The sequence below is a fragment of the Nipponia nippon genome, unplaced genomic scaffold, assembly GCF_047370975.1.
Source record: "Nipponia nippon isolate SJK-2023a ecotype South Korea unplaced genomic scaffold, ASM4737097v1 scaffold_2, whole genome shotgun sequence".
Classification (NCBI taxonomy): Eukaryota; Metazoa; Chordata; class Aves; order Pelecaniformes; family Threskiornithidae; genus Nipponia; species Nipponia nippon.
The window spans coordinates 31,818,912-31,836,134 of record NW_028262336.1 but is presented as its reverse complement, the minus strand read 5'-3'; the positions used below and the strand labels follow the sequence as shown (position 1 = coordinate 31,836,134).

The 17,223-nt window shown below is 40.7% G+C and overlaps 1 protein-coding gene across 13 annotated transcripts in view; it reads right to left on the bottom strand.

Annotated features, from left to right (window-relative positions):
* Nucleotides 1-1,109: 1,109 nt before the first annotated feature.
* DOP1B (DOP1 leucine zipper like protein B) overlaps nucleotides 1,110-17,223 on the bottom strand; it is a 63,100-nt gene continuing 46,986 nt past the window's right edge. For 9 of the 13 annotated variants that reach the window (XM_087758573.1, XM_087758572.1, XM_087758579.1 and 6 more), the window contains 11 exons: nucleotides 15,905-16,046; nucleotides 15,416-15,498; nucleotides 15,077-15,186; nucleotides 8,943-9,089; nucleotides 8,462-8,523; nucleotides 7,407-7,535; nucleotides 6,769-6,905; nucleotides 6,371-6,426; nucleotides 5,727-5,876; nucleotides 5,115-5,244; nucleotides 1,110-4,429 (listed from right to left, as the gene is read on the bottom strand). In XM_087758573.1, the coding sequence (XP_087614699.1) occupies nucleotides 4,172-4,429; nucleotides 5,115-5,244; nucleotides 5,727-5,876; nucleotides 6,371-6,426; nucleotides 6,769-6,905; nucleotides 7,407-7,535; nucleotides 8,462-8,523; nucleotides 8,943-9,089; nucleotides 15,077-15,186; nucleotides 15,416-15,498; nucleotides 15,905-16,046 (1,404 nt within the window). In that variant the 3' untranslated portion in view covers nucleotides 1,110-4,171. Of the gene's footprint in view, nucleotides 4,430-5,114; nucleotides 5,245-5,726; nucleotides 5,877-6,370; nucleotides 6,427-6,768; nucleotides 6,906-7,406; nucleotides 7,536-8,461; nucleotides 8,524-8,942; nucleotides 9,090-11,903; nucleotides 12,259-13,292; nucleotides 13,644-15,076; nucleotides 15,187-15,415; nucleotides 15,499-15,904; nucleotides 16,047-17,223 lie in introns of those variants that run through there. The other 4 variants (XR_015704983.1, XM_087758583.1, XM_087758582.1 and 1 more) reach the window with 4 other exon arrangements.

Genomic DNA, 17,223 nt, shown 5'->3' with positions numbered 1-17,223 from the left:
TTGATCAATCATTTTTCTCCATCTGCCTGCTCCCTCCATTCCTTTGATCTGTTTGCAGAAATGGGATCTAACAACCCGATCTGCTGAGCAATCGCTGCTACCCTTAGCCTCACTTGAAGCTCTGGGGACTGATCACCAGGAGACAACGAGTATTTAAGTAGGGGAGCTGCATTGGCACAGTAATTGCAAAAAATGGAGGCTTGCTGTTACTGCAAAACCTAAATGGCCAGCTCTGCTGTTCTCGAAGCAGACACTCGAGGGACATTCAGTGCCTTAATATTACTAGCTGCTATGCTACGGTATTTCCCAGCATACATACTGCATGTATTGGTGATTTTCACCATATGCAGTGTAATCAAACATCAATCTAAATGATTCTATGATTAGCAGCTTCTGAGGTGCAAGGTAGATCACACATTATAAAAGATGTACAGATTACAGAGAAAGGATGAAATCTGAAAAGCAGCTTTCACAAAGTCATTGAAACCATACTTCTCTGGCCTTAGATTTTCAAGCTCAGTTGCATGGAAGAGTTTTCTTCCTTCCAAATGAAAAGGCAGTACTTTCAGGGCATTTGTTTTGAACATGTAAAAGCGTACAGACTGAAGTTTGGAAAGCTGTGGCGCACGGAGAAAGCATTTTACAACAGCAGTCACTAATTTCCTGGGGACAGGCGCTCCCTCCGTGCCGGGGGTCAGTGCCTGTTGGTCAGTCAATGATCCCCTGATGCTGCAGCAGCAGCTTCCTCCATCTGCTCCACGCAGTTCTTCCAAACACACAAATCCAGAAAACTTGTCCCAAGACTGCAGGACTGGGATCCCAGGGTGGCAAGTTCAGGAATGGAAAAGATAGGGACGTACGAGCTGGAGCAGCAGGGGCTTGTGATGAGGGGATTAGGGAGGCAGTGGTGCAGTCTTTCCCTAGGCAAGTGTAGGGGCTAGCACATAGCCACTGCTGCTGGGATCCAAAAACTGAAGTCTAGAGAGTTCTGTACAGAGCTCTCGTCCATTGAAATTGAATTTGAGAGCTTTTACAGAATCAGATAAAAATTAAAGTTGGTGAGTCAGCAGTAGTCTGAAAAATGAGAACTGCATTTGAAAAGGTATTTCAAATTAACATTTAATATTATTAGAAGAATTACATTCAAATACAGTATCGAATACACTTAACCATTACTTAATGCTCTGTATTTCAAGTTCTGCTGTTCTTTGGCCATTACCTTGATTGCACCTACTATTTTTTTCCTTCATGAAACTGTTTTGAATATTTAAATACTTCTCCCTCCGTGTATCATGCACTGTGGCTATGTTGTCTCAAAGCTGACGTATTCAAAAGAGAAAGCCAAGCTTAGTTATTCTGAAAACAAGCAAAGAACTACACAGCAAAGCAAAAACATTTTCTCTTCTGTTCTAGGATAAAGTTTTTCAGATTCATCTACAGTTAAGTTATACTGCTTTGGCAGTACTAGTGTTAGAGCAGTACAACCCTCCTCCTTCACGTGGATTTAACAGCAGTAGTGTAAGAATTAAAATGGCTACAGTTAGCCCCATATAGAAAAGGAATAAAGTTACACTGGTAGAGATACCTTTAGGCCAATGTAACTGTTTGCCTCCACCACCCAAGTAGGACTTTTTTACTTAGAGCTGTTTCCTCTTTATTCACACCCTATTTATAATGATGTAAGATCTACATAAGATACTAGGATACTAGATTTTAAAGACCTTTTTCTTCTTAGGAATTAGATTCTGCAAGTCACAAATATCTGAGGCCATTTAAAGCAGCCATCTGCTTTACAAAGGTAAACATATGTACGAAGGCAGGAGTTAGAAGCAAGTGGTATTTTTGTAGAAGGTAAGATCATCTTAGAAGTTAGAGAGTTATACAGACCTAAGTCACAGATTCTGTTTTTAAAGTTCACCACCACAGCTGGGGGGGGAAGTGAGTGATGTCCGATCCCCTGCACATCTGAAGTACAGGCAGACAGAACAGGACATTCCCTTTCAAGGGGAAGGATGACAAACCCCTCAATCTAAGTAACTGGTTCACCACCTTCAGTTAGAGAAGAAAGTACATGAAGACACAGGTTTATAGCTTATGGGAGACTGTAAAACAAAAGGTTTGGTGGCAAAAAGCTGTCTTAGATTTTAATAGCCCATTTGACAGCATCTCATCAGGATTTTAAGGGAAATACCCAAGTATGGAATGCAACAACCAGAAAGCTGAAAGTGAAACTACCAAATCATCCTGAGTATTAACAATATTCTCTTTAAAAACCATTGAAGATATGTAAGTAATGAACACAAACATTTAAAAAATATCCTGCTCCAATTTTCAAGTAATGCTTTAAAAGGATAACTTTTCACTTGTGCTCATTCCAATAGCATTAGAGATCATTAATAAATTATATTAATACAAATAATTCACATTCTTAGTGACAACACAATATTACACTTCAGTCTATCACTTTCCTTAACTGTAAAAATGCACATAAGCTATTTAAGTTTAGCATAAGCCTATTACAGTATTATCTTCATAGACTATTACAGTATTATCATAGTAAAGCATGTTGTTCAGTGTTTCATTATTTTAGTTTATAATCCAAAGATGAAAACTTCATATATCTGTAGGTAAAAAACACTGCAGAATAGCCTTCCATGTTTCTTGTGTGAGTTTTGAGAAAAATAAATCCCTGACCTCACAACCTAGTGACATGAAACCATACATTTTCTATGTCCTTTTTTAATTAGCAAAACCAAGAATGAAGTCCAATACCCAGCACATTTACCTCAGTTGTTCCAAGTAACACAAGTAGCACGTACCAGTCTGCAGGTATATCTTACAAAACCGATTTCCAACACTTTTGCCTCCAGAGAAAAAAAAAAGAGCAGACAAAGTTTTTCACAATGAAAAATATGACAAACTTCCCCTCCAAAACAAATCAGCATTGCAAATTCTGTCAGATAATCCACTAAATATGAAAATCCAATGGAGTCCACCTCCTCATTTAAAAAAACATTCTACTAAGCCTTTTGTTGTACATGTTGCTGCGATGGTGCTTATCTGCTGGCCGTCAGAAGCATCCTTCAGGCATGCAGCTGCGCTTTTGGTGGTAGAACTAATCCCTCTCTCCCAGGTCCAGGTCAGTGGTAGAACTGCAGTTCCAAAATAAGCTGCACCTTGAACGTTACTGTAGTCGTGGCATTGTGATGATCTCCCTACCTCTTTTAACACCTAGGATCAGCCAAATACATTCTTTTGTATAAAAAGTGTTCTTTAAAAAAAGGATTTTCTTTTCATGTTAATTAGGCTGTTGGTGTACAGCAATTTATATTTTTACAGAATTATCTTCATTTAGTTGCATTTCAGAAGTTTCAAAGTGACCTTAGTCACCGAAAGAACAAAGTTTGTTAATTTAAAAAATTGAATTAGATTATTTTTAGTCCATTAATTAAAATAAAAACCCCTCAGGTAATGTAAATTACAAAATGTTACTGCATAGGTTTGTCTTTTATGCATGTGTTTGTCTTTTATTTAGGAATCACTAATCCTGAAGAATGCTATTATAGCACAGAGTTGAAATTACAAACATGGTCAGTCTGCAGTTATTTGCATAATGCTAAGACTTATAAAATACATCTGTTTGAAATTTAGGTGATTTGTTTAGAAGTTGGTAAGTTTTAGGACAAGTTAAAGAAAGGAGAAGTAGAAGCAGGCTTTAACCTCAGGAAATGGCTTATCTGCAAACTGATTGTACACTGACATGCAATATTAGCTTTTTCTTAAATTTATTTGCCGAACACAGTTCCAAAAGCAGTTTAAAATACTTACTGGAGAAGTTACTGGATAAATGGTACAGTTGCTACTTTTACCAAGTCAAAAGTATTCTTCCTTGATTTACAAAGTCTCTTTAATCCTTCACATTGAAAACAAGAATACAGTAACTATGGTAAATTACCACTAAACTGTACTTTTTTTTCCCCCACAGGAACTGAAGAATCCTGGTTTTTAACACCAACTCAGAAGCCTGGATTATTGAAGAGCACTCCACAGCAGAAGGAAGAAAACCCAAAATGTAGTTTCAAAACTGGGGAAAAAAGAAGATAAGAATTACAGTAAAGTTTTCCCTTTTTTCGCTATTTATTCACCATGAGCCAAGTGTCCGACGTGCGGCTTAACTTTCCATGTTTTCAAGGAAGTCACATTCAACACTCTCTTCAAGCTGTTGCAAGATCTTTATGCCATTACTGCCAGCATAGCCCACAGAGAGAGATGCAGAAGCATGTGAATCCTGGGACTCACTCCCACTTGTTGTAAATGCGCAACACAGAGTCTTGAAGAAGGGCATAAGCTGGGTGATGCTAGATATAGAGCGGAAGTTCAAAAGAGGAAATTTGTGCTTCTTGGAAATTCCCTCAGTGTTGTTTGTTTCCTGTAAGCAAACAAACCGAGATTTACTAAAGGTTTTGCATTAAGACACAATGTTGTTATGGCTTGTCTGAACCCTGTACTATACACTTTTTTCATACCAAGAGATCCCCAGCCTACAACTGTATCACAGTATAAATTGTATAGATGGTATACCGACTTACTTCTATATTTAGGTTTGAGGTTCCGTTAAATGAAAGCCTCACAAGTTCAGAAGATGCAAATTTGGACTAGCCTTCCAAATCAGATATCAACCAACAACAGAATACAGAGATATCTTTGAGAAATACTAATGCCCCTACTTCCTTTTCTGGAAGAATTAATGTGAAACCTTAATAGTAATTTAAAAGGCTATTATGGTAGACTTTTTTGACAAAGTACAGCATACTCTTTTTTGTAAGTACTGGTCCCATCTGAGACAAATTGTTTCCACTGGGTGGTTGTGGGCAGATTTAAGGGAACAATAGGAAAACTGCCTGTTGTTTGCTCACACTCGAAAGCAATCTGACATCTTCAAGATACATATATGGAAGCAGGCAGATCATTTTTAAAAGCCTCATGAATTTTATTAGAATATCTAAAAACCTCTTGCCTAACTTAAAATCTTGTCACTTGTTTAGAAAAGTAAGTTAATGGATAAAGAAAAAAGAAGAAACGAAAAAGCGTCAAGTGAATCATTCTTTCTTTACCCCATATTTAATCTTCAGCAGGTCCATGATTCTAACAATGTGTGGTCTGCATTCTTGATGATTTTCTACCAGATAAGAGGTCACAGTAGATGACTCTGTGTCCACCTCTGGGACAAATGCCCATTTGTACCTGAAACAAATGGATTACTTGATAAGAAGACAGGCAGGAAAAATTCCTTGTTTGGATCATAGATAGTTCACTAGAGCACTGGTTTGTTTGCAGAAAGAGCTGTCATAACTATAATTTTATGCTATTACCAGAGCCAAACTTAATGACCAAGGATGTTACTATCATGTCAGTATTTAAATGCAACTGGCTCCAAAAAATTCCCAAGTGTGTGCAAAGGGAAAACAAAGAACAGCCTCCGTCTTTCCCTTCTTCCAATTTTTCCAAGTTAGAGAACCTCCTAATGAGCATGGTGAAATCCTCCTACAAGACCGAATTGTTTTTCCAAATACCCCAAATTACATTTGTCAGAGTATCAACATCTGCACTTGTAAAAAGAACTGATAGCAAACTTAAGTCTAGAAGAAAATAGATCTGGAATTACTTTAAAGGATAAGAATGGTAACAACCTGGAGAACAGGTAAGTAATTAGAGGACTGACTTACATTTGAAATAACTGCATCCTGTCAGGTGGAAATGAAAGTGCTGTGTCCAAAAACTTACAAGCTGATAAGTACAAGGACAGCTCATTCTGCTGTATGTCAGATCCACTGCCGTCACCTGAGACTTTCTGTTTGCTTATTTTGCTGTTGCTCCTGTGTTAGTTACAATTAAGAAATGTACCATTAAAACAGAAGTCCACTAAATGTTTTTCATTCAGCAAAAGAGAAATGTACACATTTACACAAATGAGCACTTGCACCTGTGCACAACAAAAACTATTTTTATCCTGTGTGAGCACTGTGATTAATACAAAAGGCTGTTGAAAGAAAAAGTAATCTAAGATATTCAGAAAAAATGTCAACATGTTAAAATATTCAAATGCTGACTTAGCATCTCTTCTATTTTTGTATGCAACTAATAAGTGGTACTTATGTTTTTTGAACATATCACTATTTTAGCTGCTGAAAAAAAATCCTAAACAATGACTCATCAGTACCAGAAATCCACAAGTGCAATAACAAAAAATCCTGTTGTCTCCTCCCTATCCCAGATAATGAAATAAATAAGTAAAAATTTGCAGATACAGAACAAGCACAATCATTACCAGCTTTCACGAGTTCTCTATGAGACAAATGGTAATTCTTACTTTGATGGTTCATCTTCCTCAGTTAAATCTTCTTCCAGCTGTAGAAATGTCTGAATCTTTAAAGAAATAAATTATTTATGGGGATGCTGAAACGTTCATACAACTCAATCACAAAAAAGATACGCTTCACATAGTATAAGGAACCACAGACTCTTAGTTTACTCTTAGGACTTGCAACAAATTAACAAATCATGCAAGAGATTACATTAGCAACAACAACAAAATTAATCAAAAAGGTATTTCCTAATGACAATGTTAATTTTTTTTCCAAATTGTCAGACTAATGTAAAACTATGAAAACATTTCCTTTTTCAAATGGAATGTATTTGGGAGGAAGAAAAAGGTGAAATGGGAAAAAACAGACACCAATTAGTTTCAAATAACTACTTATTCCTTACCAATTCAGTTACCATAATTGGCCACAAAGAGGTTAGATGCTGAGGCGAAATCCTTAACAAAAGAACTCTGAAGAAGAGAAACATCTGTGCAGCAACTATAGAAGTCTGCCCAACTCGGAGGTTTTCAGTCAGTCGTTCTGAAATAAATATTTAAAAAAACAAAACAACAACAACAAAAAAAAGAGTGGTGTGTTGTTTTGGGAAATAAAAAAGTAGAAGGTGGCAAAACAAAATTTGTGCTTTATCATCAGTTTTGGCTTGAGTCCCTTGCACTCTATTAACAAAACTGTGATTCAGAAAGAGTCTGAAGACATGGTGGTTTTATATCGGACAAAATTTAGTCAAAACTTGATGTTTAAGGAGAACAACAGCAGCCCAAGAGTGGCTGGAAGATTGCCACAAAATAATCATGTTTCCAGTTATATTTCCAGACGAAAGGCTTCGGAACCCAGATTCTTGTCTCCCACTTAATGAGATTATTTATTTGTTACAATTCAGAGATTCACAGCATCATAGGTTTTGTTAAAAACTTTTAAAAAATGGAAGTACGTGTTGGAAAACAGGTGACATTCCTTTCTTACACAATTTATGTACATGTTACAGCTGAAAAAAAAGGCAGGTGCAATAACAAATCTTACCTTGTATTAAGGGAAGATACAGATGATACTGATCAATCTCTCCACTAAAGACAGCGAAAGCTTGCCGCTTTAACAACATTGCTTTTTGCTCAAAACTTGGGTACAGTTTTAAGGCGCTGCTCTGCATATCTATAACAGAGGTAAGAATTATCTACCATATAAAGACTTCTTGTGTTTTGAGCTGAAAATAATTCCTATGTCCTGAAATCTTTTAAAAAGAAAAACTCTCTTTAGGTCTACTAATTGGAATAATAAATTGGTGTTGATCCAGCTCTGCTCACGCTAGCAGGAAAATTACACGAAACAAGCACTGCAGCTCCAATGAGGCTGTCCAGTATTTTAAATCCCTGTTTCTGCCCTTATGTGCCTGAATCTTCCCCTCTTTTCAGTCTCCTAAATCCATAGATGAGTAATCTCAGAGCTTTAAGACTTACTGAGGAAAAAGCAGAATAGTTTAAAAATATATATTATTTTAAAAAAGTGCACTATGAATAGTCTCTCACTGTAACCCTTCAAATATTCTTTTAAAAGATCTGAAAAAGAGACTAAAGCTGCTTTTTCTTTTGAAGCTCCATGCAAATTTAAGGGGTTCTATCCCACCCTTTCCCCCACTTTCTTCTACACTCTCCTCAAGCCTGAATTAGAGGTCAAAGCACGTTGCTCAAAGGTTTGCCGTACTGGTGCCCCACATTCCTACAGCTCGATGCCAGTATACAGACACCTGCAAAGTTAGCCAAAGTCTCCTTGCTTTCTAACAGGGAACAGCTGCAAAAGGTCACAATTCAGCAGCTTAAAATGATGGCAAAATGTGAATGCAGGGTCCAACATTAGCATTTCTAGAACAAAAATAATTATGGGGTGTTTTAGACATTACCAAAATACAGAATTAACAGCACAGCTTTTAGATGTGAATAAATTTGGCAACATACTCAATTATGCAGATGCATTGTCTGCATTTTATTGATACATTAGTATATTAAAAATGTACCCAATAGCTCAAATGCAAATAGATTTCAAATTAATGTAGAAATAAGTTATCAGTAGCTGATACTTACTCATCAAATCTTTAAACATAGTTTTCTCGTGTGTTAGAAGATGATCAATAATGGATCTCCAGCTGAGTAAGATATAGAAGGAATTAGATAACCAGAGACAGCTTTGGTATGGATTCATCTCAGAAAAGATTTTCGTCAAACATTTCATACAAGGAAACAGTTTCCAAATGATATTCAACCTGCAGATTCCTATCTGGTTTAACACATACTGCATTCTAGGTCCTCCAGCTCTACTGGATGCAGTTCCCTAATCACTAAGGGGTGTATCAGCATGAGACAAGTTTATTCTTCTGCAGTATGATGAAAACTTCAGTGCTTATAATGCATTTAGTAGAATTAGTTGTTAAGACCCATTTTTAACATTACATTCTGTAAGAAAGTACTAAACAGAATTTTCTTTCCAATATTAGCCATTCTCCTTTAAAGCCTTTCTTTGCAAATTCAGAATAAAATCTGGGAGCGCTACAATCTCACGTCTTACTGAGTGCATGAAGTGTCCATCTGGAAAAAAGCTGGATCCATATACAACTCGACAACTTCTTTTTTCCAGGCTCTCTTGGTATAGGCGTATCCACTCAATGAACTGAGCAACTGAGCACCAGCACGAAAACTAGGAATGTTGTAGGCACTGGGGGAAGAGAACAATAATGATAAATATATCTATGTTTTGAAGTTAAGTTTATGTAACCAGAAAATAAACTCCAGGACTCCCCAGAACTTCTAACCAAATACTCTCAGTAATAGGCTATGTCTACATTAGCTCGTAACTCAGAGCAGCAGGAGATCAGTACATCAAACCAGTTTGTGCAGAAGCTCCTCACATTTCTAGTGTACTGGGTTTGGGGAGATATTTTCAGATTAGACGTATTGCAGCACAGTACAGCCTGTCTCCACTACAAGTGTGGGTCAAAACTTCCCCGAAAAAAAGTTCGCAATAAGCTTTGCATCCTTGTCAGCAGACCCCTTTAGAAGGTACCACAGTAGGCTTCATCTGTCACCCAGATAACACCTATGTGTCAGTTCTCATGTCAACATCACCTGTATAAAAATCTCACATGTAAGCCTTTTTCTCCTTGTGCTGTCCTATGCACCATCCCACTCCAAATTTGGACACCATGCTCTGCAAGGCACAGTAGGGAAGGAGTGTGGGGCTCAAGTCGAAGCTGGTAGGAGCAAGGTGGTGGGACCCTGCATGAACTGATGCTTGTCCTCTGGCACCTCAGTTTCACTGAGGACACAGATGCTGAACAGTGTCCTGCTACGAATCCTTGCTACAGTCACTGCTTTGCCTATGGCTGAACAAAGGTTTCAGGTTGGGGAGGTGGTGCTTGGACTGACAGGAACACGACTTTTGGTTGAGAAGGGATGCTGTCAAGGTCTTCTGTTGTGAGCTTGCACCACACCTTCACAGAAAGCTTCGGCAGCCCCTGTGTTTTCAAGGTAGGGGTGGGGAGGCTACTGCCTTTTTATGGAGCCCTGTAACCAAACTCCTGCCAATCTGGGGAGGACAGAGGCATGAAGACAGTCTTGGAGGTTACAGTCCAGCTGCTGAGCAGCATATATTGGTGACATGAAAATCATACAGCCCATCTATGGGCCTGATGGGGGCTCCACATTCTTACCCAGTGACCATCTCGTTATGGTTATGGCTACACAGATCTCAAGGACTGCTGGCCTTGCCAGGCCGACACTGGAGAACCATCAAGGGACATCTCTAGGCATCTCAGCAACAGGACTCTGATGCCCATGTCTTTTGAACCATCAGTCTCGGACCAAAGGGCATGGTAGTATCTTCTTTGCAAGAAAAAAAAGCTGGCTGACTCCTGGTGTTTAGATCTCCATTCACATTGCAGAAGTCATCATTTATCTCCTGCACCAGTTCGCAAGGACATCCTGACAGCAGTGGTATCCATGCCAATTTTGACTGTGCCATTTCCACACATGGGACAGAGGTTGAACGAGTATTTGGCTTGCAGCCACTGGCTCGCAGCAGGCCAAGCACGGCAGCATGATGCCAGCATTCCCAGGAACAGTTTCAGTGGTGGCTATATGCAGGGTTTTCCATATCTGCTGCAAATGGTGAGAGCACTGGGTGCATGTGCACGATGGTATATGCCCCGGTCAACAAGAGTGACATATACTCCATACATCAAGAATCTGACTGACTTGGTTAGGGGTGAAGTAGGCAGAAAAGATTGTAATAGATACAATGGAAAAAGCACAAATATAATGAATAGAAAAGAACAGCTTCCCAAAATTTCTCTGCACCATTTTTAATCCATCCCCCTTGAGAGGGAGCATGGAAATGTCTTCAAACCCTGCTGCACCCTGAGGCTTGCTGGCTTTAATGCTCACTTCCCAGTGACACTCAACGCATCACCCCTTTTAGGCCTGCCTGGGTATATCTTCCCTGACCCTCTATACCCTTTTTTGCTCTTTACTGTATACTGGCTAGTGGTTTTCACTGTGACCTAAATAACACTCAAGACAATCCCCACTCCCTTCCTCGACCCGCGAGCTGTGGCTGATGCTCTCCCACACCTCAGTATAGATTGGTCTGCTCAGAAAAACGTACTAGGTGAAAGGTAGCAGTCAGGAGGAGGGGAAGCTTGATACCCGCTACAGCAGGAGCAGCTGCAACTCAGAAAAATGGAACTGGGGGCAAGCAGAGAAGGGAAGGAGAGGGTTGCTTCCTGCCACTTAGCAGAGAACTGCTAGAAAAAGGAGGAATTGCTTTCTAAGAGATCTGTGAATAGCACTGGGAGAAAGAGGGGGAGAGATGCATTAGGAAGGCTGAGGAAGCAGGACCAGCTGATAAAGCCCTGGAAGATAGAAGAAAATCCATACAGCAAGGAAACATTCTCCTCTCCCTCCTCCTGTCCCTGTGGGAAAAGGGTTATACTGTTCAGCTGACAGAGGATATCATCCATCTCTCCCACACCTATGCTTTTGGCTGAAAAACTAGGCAGAGTATAGGGAGATATTGCACTCTTTCTACTTCATGATGCGTCCTGTGACCTGCCCAGTGCTCTGCTGCCCTATCCCGCAGCCTCTTTCCATTACCTAACATACACAGAAAGGGGAGCTTTAAGTAAAGGCCAAAAACCCAGATGGGAGGAACACCTACAGCTAAACAGAAACAGCTGTCACAAAGCTCAAGCAACAAAAGGTTTCAGTTCCTGGGGAAATACAGCTTGTACCTTATTAGAATGGAAACAGAGGAGAGGACAAACACAACCATGTATGTTCCCTGTGGGCCAACAGGGTTTATACAGAGACAAAATTAACAGAATTTAGCCAAGAAGGCCTAACTAGCACAATGCTGGTGGGAACAGAGAGGACAAGAGAGGGCCTTATAGTCTCCATGCCTCTTACCACACCTCACCCTTCTAACCTGACTTGCATACATGGATGGGGGCTCTGCTGTCCTCCTGGGCATCAGCCATGAGAGGGTCGGCAGCAGGCAGACCTGCTTCTTCCAGCAAGTGGCCAGCAACCACCACTGCCAGGGAAGATAGTTCACTGGTCCTCCTGTTGGCGCTGTCCTTCTCCCACCTCTTCAGAGCCTCCTGCTCCCAGGCTTTTACCAGTTTGCTATCACGTCAGCTGTGTCAGTCATGCTCAGCATCCTGCAGATGCCTTTCCACTTCAGCCTCTGTCATCGTCCTCCCTCTGCAGCGCTGTCTTGGCCTCTGGGTGCTTAAAGATAACCCCATGGGGTGCATACTGCCTCCTGCCTACAGCAGCATGGAAACAAGGTGGAGGGACATCTGCCACAACTCCCTCCTTGGAGGACTCTGTGGAGGAGAGAAGAGCAAACCCATCAGTCACCGAGTGCCTGAGAAGATACATGATTGTTTCTTGCATTCCTCCTCCTAGCCTCCGGTTTTCTTCAAACAGCCAAGGTTAAGGCTTTTGAGCACAGAGAGGGCTTCCTGTCAGTGTGTGCTCTCAATGTGCTCCATGCCACGCTCCTGCCTGCCCAGACTGAGGAATGACGTAGGCCTGTTTGCTTGAGCGTCACACATAACAGTATGGGCTGTCCCTCCACCTGCAATCAATACTCAGAATGCCCCAACAGAAGTTTGCTGGATAAGGTTAGGACATGCTATGGGTTCAGAGCTCTGTAAGCAGCAGCAACACGTAAGTAGATGTGACAGTGTCCCTTTTACCCCTACAACCATGGGAGAGGCATGGCCCCAGCTGAGTGCCTGCAGCAGGCTGTCTGCCACAACCAGGACAGGGGCAGTACTATGCCTTGTGCCCTATGGAGTCAAAGCCTCGCAGGTGAGACTGCACTACTGCTGCCCACTGCCAGTCCCTGGGCGAGGGTGGGACAGCCAGTGATATTTTTTGCTTATTCGTATGCAAAGCAAATTGAATATCACCACAAAACTCCATGGCTCCTCAGTTAGAGACTGCTTCATGCTCTGAATGAATGCTGCCAGCACCAGGCCATCAGCCTGCAGCTGCCTGGTGGGGGAAGGAAAGGCACTGGCACTGCTTTCTTATTGCAGAAGCCCAGAGGGGGCTGAGTTACCCCCAGGTGCTGTGCACACAGCTGACTCCCTGCCTGGCCCGAGGCAGGCCCATGGGCAGAACCCACAGATTCTGACACAGGTGACTGATACCTGGAAGATTTATCTCACATCTCATGGTCCCAGGGCAACTTCTTCTAAAGACAAAGTAACCCTTGCAGTCAGAGCAATGATTTATACAGCTACACTGCTGCTCTGAACCAAATACCTTAATTTCCACCAAAAATGAAGGCATTAATTAATTCACTCACAAAGTCACCATTAAAATGAGCATGGAAAATCTGTACACATACCTGGGTTTTAACCAACAGCTCTCCTGAAGCCAGCTGTGGTATGGAAAGGAGTCTGCAGATGAAAAGGGTCCATGGATGTGCTCCTGCCAGATCGTCCTGTAGGGTTCAGGGACAGCATGCATCTGTCTAGATACTGCTGCGTGGTGACCCTCAGACTTGAGCTGAAACGGGCTGCAGGCTTGGCGGTGAGCAAGTACTTGAAGATTTCTTCTAGCTTTCTGCAGTGGGCACATGTCTGCTGTGCTGTTCCTTATCTCCAATTGCTGTCCTGGTCTTCATCCAGACTACCAACAAACTTTTGACCGCTTCACAGGAAAGACTCAGCAGTGACATTTTTCCCTTTTTGCCTTTCTTCCCCCCCAGGCAGAAAAGGTAGGTGTCAGATTGGCAGAAATTGAAAAGCAATGATAGTAAAGGACAATAAAAGCAATAATGTTCAGCAATGCAGAAAAGCAACAGGGCAGATAAAGTAGGAAGGGGTGACATGTCAGAAGGAACACAGAAGGGTAAGGAAGAAGCAGCAGAAAGACAGGTATCAGTTGCAGTGAAGAGCTGAGGGCCCACAGTGGACAGCATGTAGTAGTGCAGGATAACTTGGCTCACAAGAACAGCTTCAGGATGTCCCAAGTTTGACAGCCTCCTACTGGCACATCTGGTATGTATGTGCGAGATCTCCTCATGACAGTGCAGTCCGGAATTAGCGAGCCCTGTTGGGTTACTTTTGTACAGGAGCTTCTATTAGTTTCCTCCAAAAGGAATTTAGTTCATGCACTGAAACTGCTTGGAGTACTGAATCAGCTTTTCATGAATGGAGGCAAATCAAGACATTCACTTCAAAACTACACTACTGCTCTAATCAAATCGCTAATGTAAACATAGCCACCAAGTATTATCCTGAATTATGATCATCCATTACAGGAAAAAGAATGGTCTGGAAGAACACTCTAAAAGCACAAAACCACAATTTAATGCAAAACATGGCAATGTCCCTAATGCTGCAAATATTTGGTACAGCAGGGTTGACAGACTACTCTTAGATGTCTATGCTGAGAAGGGATGTAGCATTATTAACATAAACTTACTGGGTATGTAAGATAATCCTCCCAAAAGGGAAGTTTTATATTACCCTACTATGGAGGATGGCTCATCATTCAAGCTGTAAGATCACCAGAAAACTAAGGCACAGAGAACTTAGAACAGTTGACAGGCTCAGTGACTCTACAGCTGAGTACCTCTGCAAAATAATTGTTACAAAAACTTACTGGCCCAAATACCTATTAGTTATGCTCATTACCTCTTCCAGTTGGGAGGCGTGTGTGTGTGAACAGCAGGAAGAGTGTGGTGAAAAGTATTTCCAGAGGTTTATTTTAACTAACTGTGCCTCACTCCCTAGGTCTTCCACAGTGAATGGAGAGAGCAGCTCTTTTGGGGTGTGATTCAGGACAGCGGTGTCTGAGCACAGGAGCTTTACAGGGCTAAGGCTCATAAAGAAAGTTGCCCCTTCCTTGGGGAAAATTTCACTTGTTAATGAGAATAATGAGACTTCTTTCTAGAGCAAAAGATCAACTGTATGGTACGGAAAGGGGAGAACATACTTCTCTGTCATATACAGTTGGCGACTAAATCAGAGAATTATTTATATGAGATTTTGTATCTCAGGTCTCCAACTCTTACAATTCCCCTGGACTATTAAGCACTCCTGAGAAGAAGGAAAAGCAAAAGTCGTACAGTGTGGTCAAAAAATCAGATGTAAGAAAAATCACATGTGCAGAGAGAGAAGTCACCTGTGGTTGCGTAGGTAAGGAAATACATAATAAAGCAAACGTGAAATCAATGGCACAGCTTTCTCCTTCTCGTCGCTCCGGTAAACCATGTCCAAAAGAGAAGCAAGAACCTTAAAAATGAGAAGAATGTCTCTTTAAACCTTTAGCTGGTATTTCTGACAAAAAGGGAAAGCATGCCATATTTCGGGCTAGAATGTGTATGCACATGGGATGGCTCAGTAAAGATTTAAGCTCCCATTTAATCTACCAGGAAAACCTAATGTATTCCTCTGCTCAATAATATCAATAAACCACCACCCCACAGATGAAAGCAGCAACTACAAAACTGTTCCTACTTACTTCTGCAAGGAGAGAAAGAGCTTGGACACTGTATATCGAAGGAGCAGAGGCAGAAACCATTGAAGACGGTGCCACTGATGTATCTAAAAGAGGCAAAATAATTTAGTTTTCCCTTCAGACAAGACATGTTTAAATTTTGCTGTTTGCTAATTTTCTTCCCAAACAGAACTGTTATTTGCATATTGGTATTACAGTGAAATGCTTCTGGGTGTGTTGCCACAATGACATACCCCATGCCCCATGCTGTTCTGTCGCATGTATTGCATGCACCTGCAATAAGTTTTCCTCTGTATTATACACAATCTGCAGATGTTTACTAAACCCGCTTAGGTTGACATTGTTATTGGAGGGTAATGCATGTTTTTGGTTTTACTTTTTGTCTGTCTTACACCCTTCTCATGCGAACTACACATAATCAACCACCTTGTACTCTTCACTAACTTAAGCAGAAGAGAAAAAGCAGTGGAAAGTCAGACAAAACCACATTACCGTTCACATCTTCAATGTTGAAGTCATCTGGTAAAATCTGAGGCTGAGCTTTCACTTCTAAGTTCCGGCTCAGCCAGCTAGTCTGTTCCAGAGAAGAACCAGCAACAGTCCCTACAGCCTCCAAGATTTTTTGGGTTACCTCCTATAACATAACCAGACAATGTGGCATCAGATGAAAGCTATCATCACTTGGCCAATCCAGGAAAGTCCTCTTTATATGGAACATGTCAGGAAGATCAGAAGTAGGCACTTTTATCTCTTAGAAACATACATACTTCTCTGATTTAACTATCTGTGCTCTCAAGATAACTAACTATTGCTCACTTCAAATAAGAACAGGCAAGAAAACGAGAAGCAGCAAAAACTTTAAGTTAGCTTATCATGGAGGTTTTAGTCATGATTTTCCATGCAAGCCATTACCATTAACATGCTATCAATTTGGCATCAGTCCTGCCATACTTTGCACATTAACTGTCATCTGTCAAAGACATGATCTGAATTGTTCATCCCCTCAGAAATGGCATACCAATGCCTTTATTTTTTTGAACACTGTTCCTTTTTAGTCCTTTTAAATTTGGAGAGCATTAAGTGAGGCAGAGCATTAAGTGAGGCAGGGTTTTATTTTATGGCAATCCATCTGTTCATATTTCAGTCTTTCTATTAGAGGTAAGCAAGACATAGCATCAAGCTATGTGCATAGTCACACTTCAGCATATTTAATTCCCAGTGAAATGAAAAGCTGGTCACTCTAAGGAACCCAAATCCCAAGTATCCAAAGCAAAGCAGAGGTCACTTGTGAACAGGCTATAAGAGGCTATAAGATGGTAAGATGGCAAAACTGTCTTTTTATCATCGTTGTCATTTTGCTGGCCAGTCTCTGAAGCAGAAGTGGAGACTTAATTTCTCTGTTGGCGCACTAAAGTAACCCTAACACTGTCTCATCTCATAGGTAGCATTATGTTGGCTCAGAGCCAAAACCACTCATGTGGGTAGTGCTTAAACTATTCTTGTGAAATCACAATCTGTATAGGAAGAGAATCCTGCTCTAGTCCACCCCTTCTTTACATAAAGGGTGAGCTGACAGTCATTTACATTGCCAAACACAGCTATGAGCCTCAAGGATAATTACGCTACTAATTTTCCTAGATAGTGTTGAGATTTTAATAGTTACGCATATGGTATGAACTCATGACATCACACTTGTGTTATGATTTAAATTCTAAGAAAAATCATAAAATTACCCAAGGAAAACAGCTTTGAAAAGTCCATTGTTACCACTGCGATTTCATGCATTTTTGACAAAATTTTGTTAGAGACAT